At 41.1% G+C, this 14104-nt stretch overlaps 1 protein-coding gene across 2 annotated transcripts in view; it reads right to left on the bottom strand.

Annotated features, from left to right (window-relative positions):
* Positions 1–13610, bottom strand: part of LOC139944061 (tectonin beta-propeller repeat-containing protein 1-like) — a 40016-nt gene extending 26406 nt beyond the window's left edge. For both annotated transcript variants that reach the window (XM_071941013.1, XM_071941014.1), the window contains exons 1-11: positions 13555–13610; positions 10754–11037; positions 9935–10123; positions 8132–8260; positions 7288–7410; positions 6037–6217; positions 5303–5400; positions 4008–4130; positions 1966–3229; positions 1342–1475; positions 628–783 (exon numbers count right to left, since the gene is read on the bottom strand). In XM_071941013.1, the coding sequence (XP_071797114.1) occupies positions 628–783; positions 1342–1475; positions 1966–3229; positions 4008–4130; positions 5303–5400; positions 6037–6217; positions 7288–7410; positions 8132–8260; positions 9935–10123; positions 10754–10993 (2637 nt within the window). In that variant the 5' untranslated portion in view covers positions 10994–11037; positions 13555–13610. The remainder of the gene's footprint in view (positions 1–627; positions 784–1341; positions 1476–1965; positions 3230–4007; positions 4131–5302; positions 5401–6036; positions 6218–7287; positions 7411–8131; positions 8261–9934; positions 10124–10753; positions 11038–13554) is intronic.
* Between the last annotated feature and the right edge of the window lie 494 nt (positions 13611–14104).

The raw sequence follows: 14104 nt of genomic DNA, 5'->3' as shown, positions 1-14104 counted from the left end.
TTCAAAACAAACAAAGCGTAGGCCTACAATTTTTAATAGTAGAAGCCGAATGCTAGTAATTTTACTAATATGTCTTGCAGTAACACTGCTGCGTTACCAAAGACACTCGCACGCAGTGATGTTTTTACTAAGCTTTTTCGTTCCATCCGAAAAGTACCATTGCACGCTGGCAGCGTGCCAGCGTGCAATGGTACTTTTCGGATGGAACGAAAAAGCACGGTGAGTGACTCAGCGTGCAATGGTACTTTTATTTGCTATCACGTGACGGACAATCCTCCAATCAAATGGCAAGGATCTGCGAGGGCGCTATATAATATTGAATAATGTAATAATTACGGTACAAATGGAGCTAACATCCCCACAGCAACTTGTAAACCATTAAATGGTACTATGTAAAAGGAGTAGGTATAGTAACTAAAGCACATTGAGTGTCATTGAGTGACGGATAAGGCGCTATATCCAGCACACAGGTGTTACGACTGGGACTCGAACCCGCACTCTGCTGATCAGGTACACTAGAGTTTGAATCCGGTGCTTTATAACCACTAGGCCATGACACGCTAATTTCTTAAAAATATCTTGACTGATGGTGATGACAATAGCAACAATTATTATCCTTGACTGTACCTTTACTTTCCCTGAGAGGTTGTAGTGACATGTAAACGTTGTTTCTTCTAACCCTTTTCCATCCATTCCTCTCTGTAGCTCCACTGTGCAGTCAGTCCACTGTCTACGCTTCCCTTCAGTGTACCATTGCATACGGCCTACCTTCACCCACGACGTCTGACAACAATAAACACACATAACATGTCAGGAATTCATGAGTTACCAGATTTTCAACAGAATTTCAAAAACGGGACCAACTTTTGAAGTGAAATTTGTACAGGTTAGTTTTATTGTGTATTTCACTAAATTTACATAGAACTCAAACACTTCTAAAAACCAAAGATATACAAATATACGTTCCCTTTAATACCTAAGAGATTCTTGAATAGATGCATCCATCTTCTGATGGGTGATACCCAAGCCTACATCCGTATATGGATTGTTAAGGGGGTAACCCTGTTTCAGCTACAGGAGTAGGTGGCAATAGCCCTTTACAAAATAATTGATTGTAGTCCACACCTTGAAGTGGCCTTAAGGCCTTGTGTGTCAGGCGACTTGCATAAAGAAAATTCAACAAATTTAGGAATGTCCATTTAAACTTCAGTAAAGATGTTCAATTTACCAATTCCAATATACGGATGAAAAATGGAGACAAAACTAACAAAAGAAAGAAAGAAAAAAACAACCTAAGACTTGATATTCAATACCCCATCGTCTTGAAACTTGATGACCTACCCTTTCCACAGCCAGGGGTGTATTAGCAAAGCCAGTTGTCTCTCTGTCATGTCGCTTCTTAAGCAACGTCAATATCTGCCACCTCCAGGATCCGTCTCTCAGTTTGTGTTTCAAACTCGCATTACTCACAACAGCTGTAAGAAAAGAAACATCATTCACATAATGTACAAAAGTTTCACAAGGCATGTGAGGTTATGACTTTATAACAAGGGATGTTAACGTCTGTTGTTGATTGGGAGTGTTCTTTCTTTAAAGGGTTTGGTAAACTTTGGTCAGATTGAAAACAAACTTGCATGGTTGGTGCTTGAAGATGGTCAGTGCAGGAAAACTTGCCTTCAAATTTTGTTGCTTGATGTGCTGTAGTTTTTGTAAGTTTAGTAAAACAATAGCTTTGATCTCACGAGTTTGAAAACAATGAAAACATGTAGGGTGTTTTCTAGTATTTTCTTGTGACTCTGGTGATCAGTTGACGTTATTTTATGTAAACTTCATGTTTTCATGGTCACATAAAGAGCAGTAACTGGTCTTTGATAGTTACTGTGTGCTTTTGTAGTGGTGCTGAGCCAAAGGCCACTGAAAGAATGCTTGCAAAAATTTGATCATACTGAAATGTATTTTACGTACTTTGTTCGAACCATTTGGGAGGTTCCAATAGGTCGATGACACACCCAGCTCCACTGACAGACACCCACAACAAGCAGCCACCTTCACCCGATGATGTAAAGTCAGACAAGCTACTGTCCTGGTAGGGCGCCAGTAAGCTTATATCCGACGCTGAGCTGTCTTGTCTCTGGACGTCATTCATCTCAGAGCTAATACTTCTCATGGGTTTATTCAAAAGGGTCGGTGGGGTACACTCAGACAGGGGTTGGTTGTCATCGACGGTAATCGAAGGTGTTGACATGGGGCAGGTTTTGCTTCGGCCCCTGTAGGAAGTGATCTGCTCCGCGCTGGCAGTAGAGTTCAAAGATTCAAGTGAGTTTTCATTGGCACGTTCTGAAGTGTCCATGACCTCGGTCTGTGTGGCTTTATTGTTGGCAGTATCAAGATTCTCTGATGAGCCACTCTCACCGAGGCTCCCGACAAAATTTATGACTGTGTCTGAGAAGTCTGATGAGTACGAATCTTGTCTTGTCCGTTCTGGCTTCCCATATTCCTCGTGGAGTTGATTCAATGTCAACCCGTCACAGGAGGTGTTATAGCTAAGTTTAGAAGGCTCCGAGGCAAAACCGCTGTCTTCAGCTGAACTGCTTAGCGATGGGTCACTGGCAGTGTTACGAGCCAATCCACAAGTCTTGTCTTCGGTGATGTCCACGCTATCATCAACTGTTTTATGAGTCTCTCTGCCTAACAGCCCCCTGCTGTTCTTTTTTTTAAATGCTGGTTTGATGACCTTTCTCACATCGTCGCTTTGTAAGCTGCCTTCGTTTGATGCCGACCACACTGCTCGAACGAGCATCGGATGCAAATTAACTTTTGCCTTTGGTTCTTTCTCCACACAAGATACCTCTGGAGCCTTCACGGCATCTGTCTGAATGGCCAAAGTTCTGACCAATCTCCCTGATTGATTCCTCGAGATGGTCTCGCTGCCCCTTCTGAGCGGTCTGACACCCAATGCCAGGGCTGGCATGGTGACACTGCGTGCTGTACGCTGTAAATCCTCACTGTTAATAGGTGACTCACGACCAAATCCTCGACCCATGCTCTCACTTAGTATGGAAAGCGATGACATACTTCCATACAGACTACTCTCATCGTAGCTGCTTCCCGTGGTACTTCGTTTCTTATCGTGAATATCAATCAGTTTCCATGAGCGACCGCAAGGCTCGTCGTGGGTGACTGAAGCTCGGTAATAAATCTGTCTGTCCACAAATCCAAGAGCCCATACCTAAAGAAGGTAAATAATGAAACCAAGAACCGTTGGGCAGTTTCTTCAAGATTGTTTAAAGAATTGGTTGGCTTTGCTTCAACTCAAGTACAAATGTAATGCACGCCAATTTATGGCTGACCGTGTTAGTTAGAAAGTAAAACCACTCAACTTTGAGTAATATTTGTGTGTATTCTATGTACTTTTAAAAAATCTTTCTAATCATTTGCATTTTTTAATGCGTTCCAAACGTTTCAAACGCTTTTCATAGACCAACTCGCCCGATCCAAGGTACTGTCCCTTTAAGAGCACTTACGAAAATAGATTAGGCGCTATATTAATGTATCATTATTGTTGTTTGAAGACACTGGACACTATTGGTTATTGTGAAAGACCAGTCGTCTCACTTGGTGTATCTCAAAATATGCATAAAATAACAAACCTGTGAAAATTTAAGCTCAATTGGTCGTCGAAGTTGCGTGATAATAATGAAAGAAAAACACCCTTGTCACGCAAAGCTGTGTGCTTTTAGATGGTTGATTTTGAGACCTCAAATTCCAAATCTGAGGTCTCAAAATCAAATTCGTGGAAAACTACTTCTTTCTTGAAAACAATGTCACTTCAGAGGGAGCCGTTTCTCACAATGTTTTGTACTCTCAACCTCTCCCCATTACTCGTCACCAAGTAAGGTTTTATGCTGTAAAATTATTTTGAGTAATTACCACTAGTGTCCACTGCCTTTAATAAATACCACAGGTAAAATAGTGAGCTCTGACCGGGTATTAGGATTGCAACCTACCTGGTCATTGGGACCAATTGATATTGCTGCCATCTTCCCAACCATCTCAACCCAACTGGTTCCTGTGCATGCTTCGTTGTCTACAAGCGCTCGAATGGCCTCAAAACCCTGACGAAACCAAACCTAACGGAAGAAAAAGATTCATATCTGTTTGATTTTCCTGGATATAAGAGGTGGCTTATATGACTTTTAAATGTACAAAAACTTCTTACATACAGTGTACAATCAAATTGTTGCCAACCATCTTAACCTTAACCTCAAACCTAACGGAGGGAAAAGATTCCTATTTATTTGATTTTTCTGCATAAAACCTCCCAATATGTAGCTACTATGATGTGGAGAACCAAATATTCAGAGGTTGACTGGAGGAACAAATGCGGAACCAACAGTCAGGGTGACTCAATGGTTTCCGTCCCCGCCTTTCACCTCTGTGAACCCCATTTCGATAACCGGACGAAAGCCTTGCTTGTGGATTGGGTTTTCAGTCTCTACCTTACTGCGTGGGTTTTCCCTCTTTGGGGCTTTCCTCCCATGTCTAAAATGTCTTCATTGTCTTCTTTACAAAAGTTGGAGTGTTGTTCCCATCAGGATGCTTTGTCGACTATATCCATTCAGATTCAGAGGTGTAAACGTCATATTTAATAATAGTTCACTGCTTGTGTAACACACTTTAAAGGAAGGGGTTCGCCCGGTGTTCAAGGTTTGATTGGTAGCATAGTGCACCACAGCTTCTTGTGGTGCTTTAAAGGAATAGGTCTCATACTTCAAATGTAGCAGGACAAAATACTGAGCACTTAGATATGTCCCTAGGGGTGTACTAGAGTGCAATATAAGAACCCAAGTGTTATTATTATTATTAGTAGTAGTAGGGCAATTCCACGGTAACGGAAGGACGTTTTGACTCATTAAACAAACTTTAAATCGTGGATATCTTTAACAGTTTAATAAGTTTCATCAAGCAGATGTCAGTTTCTTTTATTAATGACTGCCTTCAAAATGGCCTCCTCTTTTTGGCTGAAAAACTTTTAGTTTGTAAAATATGAATGGTGTCCTTCCGTTACCGACCTTATTAATATTCATATTTTATAAACTAAAAGTTTTTCAGCCGAAAAGAGGAGGCCATTCCGAAGGCAGTCATTAATTTAAAAAAACTGTAACATTTGCTTGATGAAACTAATTAAACTGTTAATGATATCCATGATTTAAATGTTGTTTAATGAGTCAAAACGTCCTTCCGTTACCGTGGAATTGACCAGTAGTAGTAGTAGTGGTAGTACATGTAGTATGGCGAATACCTTATTGTCTCTACTGATTGCCCACACTGCATTGACGCCTACAGACACCTGGCCAAGTCCAGTTTCCTCAGGGGGTGCCACATACTGCCAACCAGTTCCTGCTCAAACAACACAGAAATACATACTCAAATTTCAATGTACCTATAAACTATTATGGTTGTCAAACTAAGACAATAGAAGTAATGTTACTATAACACAAACAAAATATATTCTTGTAAAAGGACTTCTAAGGTACTTTTTATAACACAAAACACAATGTCCACAGATATACATTAAACTTACACCATTTGAAGATGATGGCAGTTGAAAGCTTACATGTACCTTAAAATATTACTTGCCGAGGTGCTGTAGTCTTTGAGAAATGAGTATAACAATGTTACGAAAATACGTTTTACATGATTTTTGTGATTTGTTTTACTCATTTCTAAAAAAATACAGCACCTCAGCTAGTAATATTTTAAGGGAAGCTTTCTACCATCATTATCTTCAAACTGTGAGAGTTTGTGTTTTGTTTCCCACAAAAAGTACCTATATTCCCTTTATATAGGATTTCAAACTCTGCAAGGTGGAAATCCGGTATGGAAAGGTTTGCGGTAACACCATGTAATGATAATCTCCAATGAGTTTGGGTGGTTCTGAAAAGAACCGTTGGTTTCAACTCGACGTTTCAATCGGATTGCTCTAATCGTCTTCTTATTAAACAACGCTTGGTTAATACAGCTCATTGATCATACCTAGTGGCTTGTCTCTTGAAACACCAGTTCTCACGATGCCAAGACCATCCCATGTCACACCCCATACAACACCAGTAGGTCCCACAGATATCTGCACCAGGCCTTTATTCTCAGGTGTCTTTATCTCATTCCAGTCTATCCCTTCTGGACACTTGCTATTCACTCCAGTACGACAGTATACCTAGACATTAATACGAGATACAGCTAACATTCAATTCAATTCATAATTAAAAAATGATGTACATTTATAAGTAAAAATAAGGTGTTTTTAAACATTGTATCAAAGCGCCTTGCACTTTAACACCAATGTTTATTGCAGGCATGCAACTTTTCAGCTGATTTCCTCTTTTCCTTTTCAAAACAGTGCCATAAAAGGCTGAAAAACACTGTACAAAAGTTAAGTGTGATCGGTAGTTTCCTCTTTTTGATCAGCGGTTTCTTTTCATTATTGCAATTACAAAGTTGCATGTTATTGGGACTTCAGCATTCCTAAACAATTTGATTTCCATTGGAGTATGCAGCACTGACAGCCAAATGGATGCTCTGGTTGCTAATCATTCACTTAAGCAATCTGCAGGGCCAATTTCATAGAGCTGCTTAAGCAAAAAATTTGCTTAAGCACGGAAATAGCTCACTTATTTTACACATGTTACTTGCCAAAATTTTACGCCATATACATTGCTTATGACTGGTATTTAGCTGGTGTTTACTTAGCTTAACAATTTACTGGACTCTTGGCCGGTAATCTGATTTTACAAGCAAGGTTTTTTTTCGCTTAAGCAAAATTTTGCTTAAGCAGCTCTATGAAATTGGACCCTGGTAGGTACCCATTTAAACCTGGGTGATGAGAAGCAATAGTGTTAAGAGTCTTGCCTGAAAACAGAAGATTTCTGACCAGGATTCGAACCCACCCTCTGGTAACTCAGCCATTACAACTTAATTTCAATGCTCTAGACTACTTTGCCACGTGACGCTTTATATTCATGTTTCCTACAATGGCCATTTCATTCCAAAGTGTATCCTAGTAGAAAACGACTCAAGCCAGTTCCCCATGGCCCAATTTCATAAAACTGTTAAGCAGAAGATAGCAGGGAACCAGTAACAACTAACATACAAGCACACATATTTTGCCTTACAGTTCACAGTATTAAGAATCATTGTTTGCAAATAGTCATAACTAATAGACTCCTTCCTCAAACAGTTAGCACAAATATTTTTTAAAGACAAATAAAATTGGTACTATTACTGTACCTTGCCAAGAGCTGTTATTGTCCACACAGAGAGGTATCCTTCAAGTTGGCCTGGTAACTCGTATCCCCCAATAGCTATGTCATGGAAAGGTTCCTCCAAAGCATCCGGGAACAGACTAGGTACCTATCCAAGTGATGTGAAAATAAGGTTCAGTTCTGCGGCTCAAGACTAAAAGGTAAATTTTACTTTTTGGAGCTCGTGGTAACTCCCTGTAAAAAGTGTTTATAAATTAAGAGTGGTCTTCCAAGTTTATTTTTGGTAGAAAAGTAAATTAATTTCAATTAAGTAAAACATTTATTTGTAGATTGTGATCAATTTGTTATTTAAATTCACATGCATTTTATATTTAATGACCTTTAGATCATGCTTTACGCCTTGAGTCATGGTTATGCTTTACACTTAGTAAAATCATTCTGGGGTGTAATAAAGCGCAAGTATCTATCAATAAGGAACTCAAGATGCTTCAACATAGTGAAACATTTTAAGACCGGTTTTTGAATTATGTGATTGATTTACTTAGCATCCTATAAGCGTTTACAAGGTGCTGGACAACACACTCAGCAGCCACTGGTACAAACACCAGGGCGAAACCGTTCTCTTAGGGATAATTGTAACAGGGGCCTTTGACGTGTATTACACAACGCACGGGACCAAACTGTAATATTGGAGAGGTGTCTTGTTTAGCCAGTGTATGTGAAAAGCTAAAAAGGGCAGACTCAACTGAAATCTTTGGTTATACCATCTCTTCCACAGGTGCAGGGTATCCCATGACACCCAGTTATACCCATCAAAGGTGTTGCATATCAGCTACGGTACCTTTCTGTACCCAGTTATCCCCACTTACCACGGCCCACACACCAGTGGCCTTAAACCGTCTATAGCGGATCCACTTCCTCCGTCGGACACATGAGTTCCAATGCTTCTCTGGAGTGAAATTCTCTCTGGAGTTAAAATTGACTGCATATTGCCATCCCTGAGAGAAAAAGAATTTAGAAAAAAATTGTCATTCCTCATTTACCCCCATTGGATAAAAGAAAAAATATACCTTGGGTTTTAGAACCATTCGATTGTTTTATTCGATTGTTTTATTACTATATAAAAAAGCTCCGACCGATAGAGTTGCTTTGGTCACTACCTTCCACTCCAAACTACCCAAACTTCCCTCAATTCTCAATAATAACATGCCTATACTTCACTCCTCCAGTAGGTTACACTCAGCAATCCCTAAGGTTCCCATGGTTGCATTCCGCCGCCCTAAGAACCTTGGTAACATACTAGTCAGGGCCAAACTTCCCCCAGGTACAGTCCAAACACAACCCCCGACAGATATACTGGGCTGTCACAAATGTACCCGTTCCAAATGCAGAACGTGTCTGCACATTAAGCCCTCACTCAAGGTGAAGAGTCATACCACTGGCTCTTCATACAACATCAAGACCGACTCTGAATGTAGCACGTCTAATGTAGTCTATGTCATATCATGTAAGAGATGTGGGCTACAATATGTGGGAGAGACTAAGACCAAACTTAGTCTTCGCTTTGCGAATCATGTCTCTTCCATAAAGACTAAGAAACCGTACCCAGTCTCTATCCACTTTAACAGCCCCAATCATAGTGTTAGTGATGTTGAACTTCTGGTGATTGAAGCTTGCAATGGTGATGACACACACCGCAAGAGTAGAGAATCACACTGGATTCACCAACTCAAGACAGTCAAACCCTTTGGACTTAACATAAACACTGGTATCAAATAACTTCTCATTACCCTCCACTTCACTTTGGCCTAAGAACTTATATGTTGTATATATTCATAAAGTATAAATTAATCTTGTTTAAAGTTGTTTTTATAAATTCATCACTGTCACTATCTGATGTAAGTAACCCCCCCTCTTTTTCCACATGAAAATCATCATACCTTTGATCTTGCTATTCTTATTAATTGACCATTGTTAGTTGCATCATGATGCAACTTGCTCTCTAATCCTACCCTTTCATGTTGTCCGGCATTGTTGTCGAACAATACATTTACCACTTTTATGGTCCAGTAACCCATCCTTTCATTCTAAACATCCTTTGTCCTCGCCACTCTACTCCTATTGGTTCACAGCCACACATTGTCTCTGAAATAGAAACTTTGATTGGCTGTTATTTTCCCGCTTCTTTTGGATCCTTTCCTCAATCCCTTTCCCCCTCTCTTTTTCTATAAATGGATATGTATTTGTTTGTACTTGTTTTATGCCTCTGAAGAAGGTCCGGTTTTGATCGAAAGCTAAGGCCATCTACCCTATGATACATACAATAAAACTAGCCTGTGAAAATTTATTTTAAAAGGGGGTTGCTCACCGAAAATCCGGAGCGATTATGTCCACTTGGTTTTCCCAAGTGAAAATACTGGTCTTTGACAATTACCAAAGGTTGCTGCTTCCCAAGTTGTGCGTGATCTTTGGCATTCAAGACAACTTACGGTTGTAAGGCTTTTGACTGGCACCCAAACAAAGGTATTGACAAAATAAGGAGACCTCAGTTGGTAGAGCTCCGGCATGTTAATACGGAAGTTGTAAAAAAAAGTTGTCCAACCCAAATTATTTTACAAAGTAAAGGCAAACAGCCACGGATCTGTTCAAGAGTCACAATGCCTTATTCTTACCCCTTTTCCAGTTGGTTTACCCCTGATGCTCTCGTCAACATGCCAGTCCGATTCCCATACCCAATGGCTTGACGGGAGCTTGATACCGTGGGGCTTGGGCAGGGGATGAGCACCCTTCTCATCCGTCCAGCCTCCACGGTCTGTCGGAAACAGTCCCTTCTCGGAAAAACCATGAACTGGATTCCACCTCTGTAGATAAAAAAAAAAATCTCTGGATTTTTACTTTAGGATAATGAGTGTTCTTGTTTTAATCCCTTTCAGTTCACACGTGACAAACTGCAAAAAATATTCTGAAAGAATTTGAGAGACATGTTCACACTTGAATTGCTAACCCTGCAAACTCCTGGGAAATAACCACCCCTGCTTGAAAGTAGAGTCAAGCGAGATAACATCCGAGTGAGCAAAGTTAATGCTTCTTTCTTTCGGGAGACCGCCAAATACTGCGCCAACATAGGGCTAGATACATATACATGTAGCTCAATAATATAGCTCTATGAAACTGGGCCAAGACCTCGTCTTTGGACCCGGTTTGGGTATAGTCATAAAGTTTGGAGCAGTGTGCTTTTTTGCACAGTACTTTGGAGTCTCAGCCAGGGTTAACCACTACACAAATATATTGAATGATTATAGAGCCTAGCTCTTACTTTCTGCAAGTGCGAATGCATTTGGAATTTGACGTCATAAATTAGCAACGAATAATTCGCAACGCTTGAAATGTGTAGCAAAAAACATTCGCAGCGAAAACAGGTCTGTGACATTCCAATTCGCTTTGCATTCGCATTCGCAGGAAGTATGATGAAACAGGCTTGAATGGGATACCTGATTCTCGTAGGTATACTCAAGACATCTTATAGGCACGTCACTTGGGAAGATATAAGCATACAGCTCTTGGTCACATCCTAGCGCCCACGCACACCGTCTGCTCGACGTCACCTTCTTAAACTCAACAAGATGGCCGTCTGAGGCGTGGCTTCGCTGTTGCCAGAGCTGGAAGTTGGTGGACAGGGTGTGGGTGTGGCCGCAGTTATCCACGGCCCAAAGGTAGTTTTGGGATGCCATTGTTAACGGCTACTTTCTTGACCAGTGGTTCATACTTTCATAGCCTGTACAAATGAATCATATTTTCTATGTTAATTAAAAAAGCATTTATTGTGATAAAACGGCAATGTTTTTGTGTAACAAGTTAAAAACAAAATCATAGTTGGATGAAAATGGCCTCTAATTGGTCTTTCAAATTATTGCATTCTATACAGAGTCATGTTCGCCATGCTTTCTAAAAACTAAAACAGTTTTGTTTGTTTGTTTGTTTCTTTGTTAACATGACCTTCCCAGTCACAAGGGCATTCATGATTTAGCAAACTAAGTATAGTACAGTGAGTAACCACACTTTACTGCGCCACTGCGACCACATTTTGCATCTTTCAGCCACCTGGATTTTAAGGTCTAGTCTAGACGTGCAGCAGAAGTTGGGGTGCTGTTTTTTTTTTAAAAAAAATTGTTTGACATTTTTGGCATGTTCAATCGTAGGTCTACCCCAGTGTTGTGTGTGTAGACTAAAAGAAGATTATTCATAATCATATCATCATTGCAGACATTAATTTAAAAATCATTCACAATCATCAGAGATAAGTAAGTGTAATTTGTTATCTGAACACAGCCGCAGCGGCCCGAAGTTACTTGTCTCATGGAGGCTTGTCTACTTCTACTTCTACTTCGGTACTTGGCATAGTCCTTCAGTCAGGATATAAACGCCAAGGATAGCTGCTTGTGTGCGGTGCCAAGTGTTGCAGGTGCGTTTTATTGTACAAGGTGCGAGTAAAAAGTTGGGAGGTAGCTAAATGATTGCTCAAACCGCCCCCTTAAAAGCCCCGATGGATTGGAGCTCGAGGATCTGGCTGGGGAGAGCATTCCACCACAAGACTGTTCGTGGAAAAAACAAATGTTTGTAGAGCTGGAGACGTGCTGGGATGGTTTGGTATTTACATTTATGGTAGGATCGAGTACTGCTTGGGATCATGGGTATGAGGTATTGGGTTGGATTGATGGCTACTAGCTGATAGTGGATCTTGTACATCAAGGAGATGCTAGCAGCCTGTCTGCGTTTTTCAAGAGAGTCCCATTGAAGATCATCTATCATTTTGGAGATGCTGTCCCTGCTGTGGTAGTTGTTGAGGATGAATCTGGCAGCTTGGCGCTGGGTTTTTTCTATTTTGGTGATGTTTTTCTTGGTGTGCGGGTTCCAAACTGTACTACAGTATTCGAGATGTGGGCGGACAAGAGAAAGATATGCTTGTTGCCGTAGCTTCCGCGAGCAGCCTCTGAGGTTACGTCTGATGAGTCCAAGCATCCTGTTTGCTTTTGCAGATATAATGTCTATATGGGATTGCCATGACAGGTTACTTGTAAGAGTTAGGCCAAGATAGGGGTGTTCAGAAACTGTAGTAAGAGCACTACCACCGAGATTGTACTCAGTGTTTATGGTTTTACGTAGCAAGGTGAAGCGCATGGTGTGGCATTTGTCTTTGTTAAACTTCATGTTCCATGTTTCAGCCCATTGCTGTAAGGTGTCAAGATCGTTTTGAAGAGCTACAGAGTCATTGATGGATGCTATTGACCGGTAGACAAGACAATCGTCAGCAAAAAGGCGGAGAGTTGATGTTATGTCTGATGGTAGATCATTTATAAATGAGAGGAACAACAAAGGGCCAAGTACAGTCCCCTGTGGGACCCCTGATGTGACTGGGGACCAATCTGATGCTGTACCGTCCACTACAACACGTTGGGAGCGTCTAGTGAGAAAGTTCTCCATCCAAAGCAAAAGTGAGCTCTGTATCCCGTAGTGATGGAGTTTTCGTAGCAACCGTTGGTGTGGTACACGATCAAAGGCTTTGGAGAAGTCCAATACTACTGCATCTACCTGCTCTCTGTTGTCCAACGACTTGACTAGATCATGTGATGTTATGATCAACTGGGTCTCACAGGATCTGCCAGGTCTGAAACCATGTTGGACATCGGCAAGGATGTTGTGTGAGTCATAGTGATCCATGACATGACTAAAAATAATGTGTTCGATGGTTTTACTACAAATGGAGGTAATTGAAACTGGGCGATAATTCGCTAGTGCAGTTCTGTCTCCCTTCTTGTAAATTGGTGTGAGTAGCTAGAGTAGAGAGACTCTACTCTCATGATTGACTGTCTGTATCTGTCTGCTCCATGGTCTCAGCCTCTGTAGTTTAGTTGAGCCGGCAAAAAAAATGTCTAAACACAACACATCACACCACACTGTGTCCCATACAACCTCACAAAAATTATTCTTTATAAAATAATGCCAACTGTCCATTGCCATGCATGGGTTACAAGCCACCTGCCCTGTCATAATGCGTGTGTGTGGAGTAAGTGATATTGTGTGCAGTGATGTTGATGTTCGTGATGATGGTGATTGAATTGAAATTAAAACTAAAATGACCATCACGTCTGGACTGAAAAATTACAATCGGCAATGACAATTAAATATTATTTCTACGGGAATGCAATACACACACGGTGGCGGGAATGATCCACAATAAATTGTCATCATCGACCTCAAAATGAAACTGTAAACATTAAAAGAAGAATACTACCTGAACATGATTATTTGGAACAACCTCCATCCGCATTTATCTGTTGGGCGCGATCGGTCAATCTGCGCGATCAACCGATCGCGCTGCGCTATTGAACGATCAAATTAAGATCAATTGGTCGCGCAGCAATCGGTCGATCGCGCAACAATCGGTCGATCGCGCAACAATCGGTCGATCGCGCAATGACATCTTTGCGCGATTGATCGATTGCGCTACGAGTATTTTTTCCCGTTATCAGCGGATCGCGCAGGAAAGGCTTTGCGCGATCTACCGATTGCTGCGCGACCAATAGATATTTCAATAGCGCAGCGCGATCGGTCAATAGCGCAGCGCGATCAACCGATCGCGCAGATTGCCCGATCGCGCCCAACATATCCATCCACCAGCCAAGCAACGATGATCAGATAAAGTTTACGCATCCGGTGAACTTTGACCAATTCACAAAGGTCAAAGGAGCAGCAGGCGTTGAAGGTCAATTCTTAGTCACGTGCTTCAAATAGCTTCACCATTCCCCACACAAACGTGGCTCAAAAACATACCACATCCAAAT

This window comes from Asterias amurensis, chromosome 11, assembly GCF_032118995.1.
Source record: "Asterias amurensis chromosome 11, ASM3211899v1".
In the NCBI taxonomy this organism is placed as follows: domain Eukaryota; kingdom Metazoa; phylum Echinodermata; class Asteroidea; order Forcipulatida; family Asteriidae; genus Asterias; species Asterias amurensis.
Note: the sequence above shows the minus strand (reverse complement) of the source record. Positions and strands in the feature narration are given on the sequence as shown.